This window comes from Miscanthus floridulus, chromosome 7 (assembly GCF_019320115.1).
Source record: "Miscanthus floridulus cultivar M001 chromosome 7, ASM1932011v1, whole genome shotgun sequence".
Lineage (NCBI taxonomy): Eukaryota > Viridiplantae > Streptophyta > Magnoliopsida > Poales > Poaceae > Miscanthus > Miscanthus floridulus.
The window spans coordinates 31809187-31819669 of NC_089586.1; the positions used below are offsets into that span (position 1 = coordinate 31809187).

The 10483-nt window shown below is 43.8% G+C and overlaps 1 protein-coding gene across 2 annotated transcripts; it reads right to left on the minus strand.

Annotated features, from left to right (window-relative positions):
* Positions 1-5471: 5471 nt before the first annotated feature.
* Positions 5472-9555, minus strand: LOC136466813 (U-box domain-containing protein 35-like). Of its 2 annotated transcripts, XM_066465331.1 has the most exons (8): positions 9204-9555; positions 8658-8737; positions 8298-8419; positions 8024-8203; positions 7486-7801; positions 7297-7395; positions 6770-7198; positions 5472-6392 (listed from the first exon to the last, which is right to left on the minus strand). In XM_066465331.1, the coding sequence occupies exons 1-8, from the start codon at positions 9379-9381 to the stop codon at positions 5628-5630; spliced, it is 2169 nt and encodes a 722-aa protein (XP_066321428.1). In that variant the 5' UTR covers positions 9382-9555; the 3' UTR covers positions 5472-5627. The 2 variants fall into 2 exon arrangements, with proteins under 2 accessions (XP_066321428.1, XP_066321429.1); XM_066465332.1 differs by lacking the exon at positions 9204-9555 and having other exon boundaries at positions 8298-8454; positions 8658-8702.
* Between the last annotated feature and the right edge of the window lie 928 nt (positions 9556-10483).

The following is a 10483-nucleotide window of genomic DNA, read 5'->3' on the forward strand; positions in this document are numbered from 1 at the left end:
AGATTCCTAGAAACTGTTATGCGCGAAAGTTACCATGCGTCGAATTTCATCGGTTATATCCTTTTGAGGCCCGTATCGCCCATGTCGCACAGGAGAGCGATAAATTTGTTCCAATAACTGACTGCGAGTTGGCTTCCAAATGTACACTTCGTCATTGTTTTAGGGTTTGACTCCATTTACATTGCAGCATAATGTATTATTTACATGTATAAAACCTTAAATGACCTTAAAATACAAATATATTTTGTACAATTCACATGAATATGAAATGTACTTATAATTTCACTATGTGCTGGTCGAAATAACCAGAGTTTGGATGTTTCAAAAACTTGCACAATATAATTGGACGGCGCTTACATGGTTAGCACGGCAGAAGGAAGCGGCATGGACACCAGGAGGCGATGTTCGTCTAGGATAACAGTGTCAGGGTGCTGCACAAGCGCCGCAATCGGAGAAAGAGAAGGCTAGACTTAGGACATACTTCTCTTAATATTCAACCTCTGTTCCAAAATACCAAAATGATAGACGTTATAGGATTGTGCTCAGATATCAATGTTTTTTTTTTTTCTCGAATACGCACAAGCGATGCGTATCATTGTATTAGGTAGGAAGAGTTTGAGCAATACAAGCGCCGTTCCACGGCTGCGTTAGTGTTTTGCAAGCGCTACATTTTGAAACCAACGACATTCAAGGGTGACCATCCCACCTACAGGCGAGCCAACGTTTCAAGCCCCCGTGCGCCGGCGTCAATCCACCGATCGGCCTCGGCCTTGACTAGCTGCAGCACCTCGTTCACCGATGAGGATGCCTCCCTGAAGCACTTGGCATTTCGTTCCTTCCAGATGGTCCTGCAGACTAGCGCAAACAGGGAGTCAATGCCTCGGCGCTGGACACCATTGTATGCCGCTTGCAGTCGTCGCCACCATCGCAATGTTGTAGGTGCGGCTGGTTGTGGCAATGGGCGTTGCAAGGCTTGGAGAATGTGGAAGGATTTCACATTTATAACCAAAATGATAGACGTTATAGGATTGTGCTCAGATATCACTGTTGTATAACCAAAAGACCAAAGCATCACTATGAGAGAGAGAGGGAGAGAGAGATGTATTGACAAATGGAAATGCTGTCGTTAGGGCATCCGTTTCGTTCGGACGCGCGTTGATGGGTCTCGAGGCCCGCGGGTGTTGATGGTGTAATTTGGCAAGAGAATATGTCATGATCTACCAAATTATATATGTTATTGATAATTAATCTAAATCAGTTGACACGTTGCTTGAGAGTAACAGGGCCAAGGGCGTTCCATGCATCTTGGAGTTCACGTGTGGAGAAAGCAAGCAAGGAAGGATTTCAGAGGCGTGGATCGTAAGGATTTCACATTTATTAATTATTTGGCCGAGTTAACAATTATTTAAGTTCCGGACTAGGAGATATATCAGATTTGTTGGCCGAATCAGTTAAGAAAAGGAATATTTTATTCATTATTATCTACATGCAGATTTAATGTACGTGAAGAGTCAGAATATATAGAAGATTGGAGAAGATTGTAACTAATTGGGCTGTTTATATCCGGCCATTAGTTTTCCTGTTGATAGGATCGGACACGTAGGTCCTGTTTGGTTACCCCTCCTAAAAGCTTTAGGAGCTAAAATCTGGATAGAATCTGTCTAAAGAACCAAACACTCCCTTCTAAAACCTCCTAAAAATTTTAGGAGGCTGGTTTTTCTTTAGGAGCTCCACCCCTCCTAAAGTCCTTCCTGGACCCCCACTATCCCTCATTTATTGCCCCCTCCCCCTCTCTCTCTCCTAAAGAAGGGTAAAAGTGTCTTTGTTTAACAACATTTACTGTTTTAGTCAGTTTTAAAAGGTTCAACCAAACACTATTTTATGAGGTTTTAGAAGGCTGCCTAAAATTTTTAGGAACTAAAGTTTTAGGAGGTCGGAACTAAACAGGGCCGTATGTAGTTCAGTTTAGAATCCTGGCCGGATACAGCTGGCTTGTCAAAGACCGAATCCTGGCCGGATACAGCTGGCTTGTCAAAGACCGTGACATATTGTTTCCCCACTAGCCAATTGACATAATACATCTACTATTTTTATCGTTGTTTGTTCTTTCTTCTTCCTTTGGACAGTAGTACATGCTAAACCCTAGTCTCCATTAGGGATTGGTAATCTTTGCCGTTTTGCGCTGGAAACGGTCGACTCTCCTCCACGAAAACGAGAAACTCCTTTGCTAGTTTGTCCCGAAAACTAGTCGCTCATCGTCGCGAAAGTATGATACTTATCGTGTTGTTGCGCGGATCAATTTCTCGTGCCAACAGCGGGAACGACCCAACAGGCAACACTGTCATCCGCACGGAAATAAAAATAAAAAATCACTGCTCTCACCTTCCTCTCGAACCACCGCTGTGCCCGCATCCATTCTCGAACCCACTCACCACGACCACGCTGTTGCGCCCGCACCACCGCGGCCACAACACAACGGTGTGCTACACCGCGCCCGAGCGCCGCCGCTTGCTTTCTTGTCTCCCCACTACAACTCACCACTCGCCGCCGAGTTCTCCAAGCCGACGCGGCTTGGTCCATGGCTACTGCTCTAGCGTGGCGTTCTTCACTGCGCCCAGCAGCTTGCCTGCCACCATCCTCCCTCTCCACTGGACCCAAGCACCGCTTGCTGGCTACCGCAGTTCCCCACAAGGTAGGCCATGGATGCCAGTGACGCCATGTTTCAAGTGGTTCAGGTGTTTCAGAAGTTGTTTTCAAGTGTTTCATCTGGATGTTGCGTATGTTACAATGGCTATTATATGTTTCAAGTGTTGCAGACGTATGTTTCAAGTGTTTCATGTGTATGTTGCAGAAGTATATCTGAATGTTGCATAACATGTATGTTGCAAGCGTATGTTTCAAGTGTTTCATACGTATGTTTTATCTGGATGTTGTAAAACTAGATCTGGTTGTTGCATGCGTTTGCAATGGCTTTCAAGCGTTTTAAGGTGTTTTGTAAGTGTTTCAGATGTATGTTGTAAGTGTTTCAACTGTTCATATGTGTGTTGCAAGTGTTTCATCTTAATGTTGCAAAATTAGATCTGATGTTGCATATGTTAGAATGGGACCACCTGCCGCAGGCCGCAGCCGCCTGTTGTAGCTGCTGGGGCGTTGGAAAGTGTATGAGGCACGAGCGGTCCCCGCCTGCAAGTGCGTGGAAAGCGTACGAGGCACAAGCATCGACTGTGTTTTTCGGTCGGGCGAGCGGCGCGTGCAGTCTGGGTGGTGCGGGCCCCCGCATGAGCCCACCGGGTGTAGGTGCAAGAAACGGGGTGCTGGCACCGGCACGAGCATCGAGCAGTCTCTGCGTGTTTTAGGTCAGGCGAGCAGGGCGTGCGGTCTGGGTGGTGCAGGCCCCTACGTGGGCGCACCGGGTGTAGGCACGGGGCGTCCTCCCAGCTGGGCACTAGCAGTCCCCATTGAGAAACGGGAAATGTATATTGGAAAAAGTGAAAGGTACATTGAGAAGCCAAAACGTCAAGTATTTTGTGAATACTACAATGTCAACTTTTTGGGGATAGAGAAAATTTTATTTATTTTGGTTAATAGCTAGCAATTAAAATTAACATGTGAAGATCTAAGATTTGCTAATAGGACGGACAATGGCAGAGTTAGCAAAAATCCACACCTAAAGCTATCTAAGTGCCTAACTAATCTATAATAGGTACAAAAATATAGACAATTATTAGTAATTATAAGTACCTAATTAGTAGTTATAGACAATTATTTGATTTATCTCTACCTATCTTAATTATCGTTTACATTAACAGGTGAATCTGAACCTATACATAAAAGCTTGAACATTTAAAATCAGTTGGGGATGCAATATAAAAATGTAATCATTAGTGAACAAAAAAATTGATAATAGGGAACACAACGTACTAAAGAATGGATTTTAATGTCATGGTCTTTTTTTTATTGTAATTCTAGTAGAAATCAACAAATGGCAGCATTAATAACCCATGAATTTAATTTGAGAAAATTTGAAAGAGAGGATTGGACTTGAACACAGAGACTGCCTTGTTAGGAGAAATCAAAAGGAAGTGAGGGATGAAACACTTATCTACTTCACTACTTATTTGGCTCCCGCCTTCGGCACTGGCAGTCTGGTTCTGGTATCCACGCACCAAGTCTTGGTGTCTCCTACACTGCTAGGTAGTCGGCACCATAGCGCCCACTCTCTCGCCTCATTAGGCATTGGTGGAGCTAGCGTCTAGGTCCAGCCTCCAATGGTTGTGTCTAGATTAGGCCACCACTACTAAAGGTTTAGTCACACGACCGTTAGGGTTGGCTAGCTCGGCGAGTGGGAATGATTGAGGGAGGAAGAGCGAGGAACAAAAGGGCAGAGGCTAGAGGCAGTGGGAGATTTTTGGACGCGAGACCTTCAGGACTATATGCCCCTGAGCGAGCCACAACCAAGTTTTTTTTTGGGATTTTATTATCCAAATTATAAAATGAGTACCATTACATTTATAATCATTCTTGAGCGACTCCATATCAAACCAATAGAAATAACCTCAATTACTCTTTCTTGCAGTGTACTGATTTTGATTTTGAACTCTATTACAATGCTCGAATCAAGATAAAGGACAAAATCGCGAAGCTTGTAGGCTACTGGAATCAAATCCATACTATGCTTCGCATCTAATGGATGGTTTCTTAGTTATCGTCTCAAGGATTTGAACTTGTGGTACGCGTGTTTGTAACAAATGTGGTCTTATGGTAGACATATCATACTGCACTCTTGTGGAATACTATTATGTTAGATGGAATATTGCATTTGCGTGCTGCATGAGACAAAAAAATCATTGATTCTCAAATGTGTATAGTCTAGAGACTTTGGTTTTCAGTTATCTTGCGTTTGTTTTGTTACTATTTTGTTGGGGTATTGAGATGCCCTGGCGAAGGGCGGGCCTGGTGCAAGCGGTAGAGTACTACCGCCTGTGACCGGAAGGTCCCGGGTTGGAGTCGCGGTCTCATCGCATTGCACAGGCGAGGGTAAGGCTTGCCACTGACACCCTTCTTCAGACCCCGCATCCTTTTTTTTTATTGAGATGCCCTGGCCTGTGAATAACTAATTTACTGTTTACCTGTCCAACGTTATGGCGATAAAAAGGAAGAGAAGGGGAGTGGCCAGCTTTTGCTATTTTGTCTTGTGGTTCTTGGAATGAAAATTCACTAATTGTTATGATGCCACTGAGATTGGTGGAAACAAGTTTTTTTTTTCATGAACCGTGCTGGTGAAGAAAAAAAAATGGAGGCAAACCATAGTAGAAAACTTGAGGCTGCTGTTACAGTAAAAAAGAAATTAACATATTTTACACACATGCACACCATAAGTTTCCTTTGTATGCTCCCCTTATCTACACGCTAACAATCTCGTTTGGTTGACTGAAACTATGTTAGGCCCCATCATCAGGCGCTGCAGTCCATGATCATCTCATCTGAGTTAGGACTGAATTCTGAACAAGCAAGGACAGCAGTGGTTTTCCAGACCTGGAAGGCAACCTTATGTCTGTCTATACTCTATACTGTTATAAAGTATGCTTGTTTTGCTTAATCCAGCGGAAGATTCCTTCTCATCGCATTTAGATGTCATCATTATTGAAACTGTATGGTGCGGAGCTTGAACAGTTTGTACTTGCGCTGCTAACCTGGGAAGTCTCATAATCATGCCCAAGATTACGCAGCCTGGTAAGCTCTGGCAAGATTTCTTTTCCAAGATCTGGCCTGTCTTTCTTCCGTAGCTCCGCGCACCGCAATGCCAGCTTCGCAAATTCCAGAGCCTCTTCCACCGGCCAGTCTGTCACCGTCGGGTCAAGTATCTCCTGGAAGGCTCCTCTCTCTATGGCATTTTCTACATGATGCGTGAGCCCCATGGGTGATCTTGCCGTGATGATCTGGAGCAGCATGATGCCAAGCGAGTATATGTCAGACTTGGTGGTGAGCATTCCAGTCTGCTGGTACTCTGGGTCAATGTAGCAGAAGGTGCCAGCCGTCGATGTCATCCTGTACTGTGTGACATCGGCTGCGGATTGTGGTACCAGCCTTGCAAGGCCGACGTCACTGATCTTGCTGACAAAGTTGTGGTCGAGGAGGATGTTGGCAGGCTTTAGGTCCCGGTGGACAAGTGGTTCTGGCTTTGCTTGGTGGAGGAAGAGAAGTCCAGTTGCAATGTCGGCGGCGATCCTGAAGCGGATGCTCCATGGGATTGGCAATGTTTTTCCTCGTCTGCAGAGCCGGTCCTCTAGGCTTCCATAGTCCATGTATTCATACACCAGGCACCCATACTCTGGGCAGGCTCCAAGCAACAGCACCATGTTTGGATGCCGCATGCAGCTTAGTACTTCAATCTGCAAATTGTCACAAGCATGCGATTTAGCAGGTAATTCCTACTTAGGCATGATACTATTGTTGTCATTTTATAAATAGGTTGATCATGGTCATGAATTCATATGCATAATTGACAAGGTTTTAACTATTGGAGCGATAAAAGTCTATTACAAGATTTGTTTCACGTGAGGAGAGAAGAAATGTCCACTTCGTGAGAGTGAACAAATCGTCGCAGATATAAGAAACAGAATATATTTGGTGTTTGATGCGCTTCTAGTGATTTTTAGATAAGGAAAGCTGTCCAAATGTAGATTGACCATATCAACAAAGAACTTACTAGCTAAAGTTTCATAAATTTCAAGGCTAGCACAATCTGTGATTGCTGTATCAGATTTACCTCTTGCTGAAATTGTTGCCGTCCCTGTGATGCATCAGGTCTTAAGATTTTAATAGCAACGTTAGTATGATCCAGTACTGCTTTATATACCGGTCCATATCCACCTTCTCCTATCTTCAGCGCCTTATCAAACTTATGTGTAGCAGCTTCTATGTCATCAATGGAGTATCTCCTGTACCGGATATCATTTTTGTTCAGTGCATCAGTTGCTTTCTTCCTATCCTCAGCCTCCCGCTTTGCTTTCCATTCTGCTCTCAATCTCTTCTGCGCCTCGAGCTCTGCAATTTTCTGCGCAGTTTCTGCTGCCTCAAGTGCAGCTCTGCACTTTGCTTTCTCCATTTCAACCAGTGCAAGAGCTTCCTCTTCTGCATTCCGTAGTTCTTGGTACTTTTTGGACTCTTCCACCTTCATCTGGTGCATCTGTGCTGCCTGCAGTCAGATCATTGTTCATTGTTTCAATAATCAATATCTTTAGGTTAGCTTAGGAAGAAAGAACCTGGTACTTAGCAATACAGAAGCAAACACACCTTCTGTTTGGCATCAACAGCTTCCTTACATGCAGAGTTATACATCTCCATTGTCTGTTTCAGTTCTAGTCTCAGGCGTCTCATTTCAGCTTCCACATCCTTCCAGTTTCAAGTGAAACAAAACAAGAGATCGTGTCATTTGCCAAAAAGAACTCGATATTAATGTTATACTTATTGAGGAGCACTTACCCCGGAACAACTTAGGCTTTCCATGGACATCGCTGAGGAGAGCTCCAAGGATTCACCAAAGTCTATGGATGGCAACTCCATGCTCATTCCGAAATCAATGTCATCTGAAAAGGAGCTACGAGTCACTGAGGGCCTCGGTGGTGCTATGAAATCAATGTAGTCGTCAAAATCCTTCTGGGGTGCTGTCCTAGCTCCGGTAAGAGGCCTATCTCTCGACGGGGCCTTTGCATAGGCAGATAACCGGTCCACTGAATTTCTACTACTTGCCAACGGAGACGATGTATGAGAAGTCTTCTTCCAGTCCCCTCTTGAGGTCCTGCTTAAAAAACCGAATGCTCCTTTTAGCTGATATTAACAAGTTCTTTTTTAAAACATGGATGTTAACAAGTTATGAAGGCAAAGAGTGACCTGACTAAGAAAGTCCATGCATTTTACAATGATAAGAACGAAAGGGTGCAGACTGCCGATTAGTGGGAACCATATTATGTTCACAGCTACACAATGTAACTAATGAAGTGCTATTCATCCTCAGATTTACCTTGAGGCATCAGACTCTATGTTTGGTTGGGAGTGTTGCTTTGGAGGGAGAGTAGTAAAGGGTGCAGGAGCTTTGGCTGCCTTCACCTGGATGGCCTTTGCCTTGTGGATGACATGTACTGTGCAATAATCAGGCGCCATCTTCATCAAGCACGTTGGGACATCAGGATTTCTAAACCTTCTGCAGAGTACAATGATCATGCCTGTTTTCAGTATAGGCATCATGGGAATGTAAAGGCGTGCAACCATGGGAGATGAATGGGCAGGTAATATACCTGATGAATGTGTTCTTAGTTGATGCGCCGACGACAATGTCTGTGATGGCATTGCTACTGGCATAGTCAATTATTGCCTTGGAGATGTCAGTGCCATCCAAGATCAACTCCTTCAGATGCATCTGCGATGTAAAGGTGGCGTAAACGTGAATACTACCTGCAGCCATTCTGGATATTTTCAGAATAGTATAACTGCTCTTATTTTAATACCGAAGCATTTGATTCCAAAATTCTCTTTTTAGCAGTTAAACTGTGTACAGTTCAGTATGATGTTTCTGTAGTTGATAAATATTCTGCAGTGATATCATTTGTATATGCTTCCAATATTTGGAAAAAAGGTAATTTTCAATGGGAACTTACCCCTTTGCGAGCACAATACCCTCTATATGATATAAATAGCTGTGTTATCTCTGCATCACCCTCATCTTTGTTTGCTTCAACTGTAAATGGTCATATGAAACAAGATAAGCCTTAATTGATCAGACCAAGATTTTAACATAAAGCAGACCATGTTCAATAGAAGAATGAGTTTTTTTGAGTGCTCATTATCCTACAAAGGAATAGGCATTTTCTTGTGTCATTTTTTTGGTTGGTAATCTAAAATGGCATCATGTCATGTTGCTACGATAGAAACAATACTTGTAGGTTAACACTTAATCTAAAATCAGCTTGTTGTAAGGAGAATTGGTCTGGTGTAATATTGCTGAAATGGTTTAGCATTGTATAGCCTGAATCTGAAGATCTCCTAATGGACATAAATTGTCCTAGCTCAAAGGCTGTTGAGGTTGGTTGGTGTAGCAAGGCGAGCAATTGACTTTTATTCTCATATATCATACATGTTGAATTGTTGATGCAGAAACCCAACATTGGCATATATATAAATAAAACGGCTGAAAAGGCGCCTACCCCTGACATGGACGAGCTGGAGCATGCTGCCCCTGGTCAGGAGCTTATCCACCGCCCATTTTGCAGCCTGTTGGCTGTTCTTGTCCCTGTCGACGGCCACGATGATGGAGCTGTCCCTTGCAACCGGCTCGTGCTCGCTGCTGTGCGAAGAGGTCACGGAGAAGGGCGAGGCAAACATCTTCAATGGTGAGCACCACTGGTCTCTGTCTCTTTCGCAATGCAACAATCAGCTTCCGGCCCAATGGATTCCCAACAAACAGATAGCAAAGGGAAGGAGGATTCAAGGGGCGAAACGGAGGGGAGAGAGAGACAAGAGGGAATTTTGTCTCTCCTCTCCCGTCGCCTTTTTTTGTCCTGCTCGTCCCTAACCTCCCTCCCACGTTTGTCTGCTGTAATTGAGCCACCCAAAACTGCAAATGCGTTTTCAGGGAGTTTTGCTGTTTCACCAAATTTGGGCCATGAGCTTTCTCCTATTATTGGGTGGCTAGACTGTTACAGCCTACGGGGGCTTTGCTGTTCCTGTTTTCTTGTGTCCGTTCGTCTGTTTTTTGCACACACAATGAAAGGACTCATTACTGTCAGTACAGTCATCGTATGAATTATTTGTTAGCTTGTGTCATTTTAGAGACGATTCTGGTGTATCATTTCCCATCCTTTTTTTCAACTAATAAATAACATAATGGGAGCTCTTCTTTTCCAATGAAGAGTGCATCTGAATTCCTTTTGTTTACTAGTTCACCACCAACCCGTTGGGATGTAGTGTAAAAAACATTTTTAGAATATTTAATTAAATATATAATATAATTTCATCAAATGCAAAATTTAGGATTTAAAGGTGATTGGTGTCTGTACAGTGGATATATACAAGGCATTTTCAAACTTAAATGCCTGCAATCCTTCTCCCCTCAGCCCACTGAACTCTCATTTCTAGATTGGTGGGATAGAGTGAGTAGTGCTACTAGTGACATACTAATGCAAGGAATCAATTCTCTCATTATTCTTGGAGCATGGACTGTATGGACTCATTGCAACAGGTGTGTCTTTGATGGAGCAGCCCCTGATATTGCAAGAACTCTGATCGTTGCTGAAGAAGAGCGAAAACTATGGTCGTTGGCTGGGGCTCGAGGAATTTCCCTCCTGACTGCCCCCCATTCAGAAAGTTAAGATCCTAGTGCTGCTGTTGGTCACCCTTCGAAACAGACACGGGCGCGCTTAAACCTTAAGGATAAGAGAGTTTGGGGGAGTTTTGCGTGAGGTGGTGCGAGTGCGTGGACTTGCCT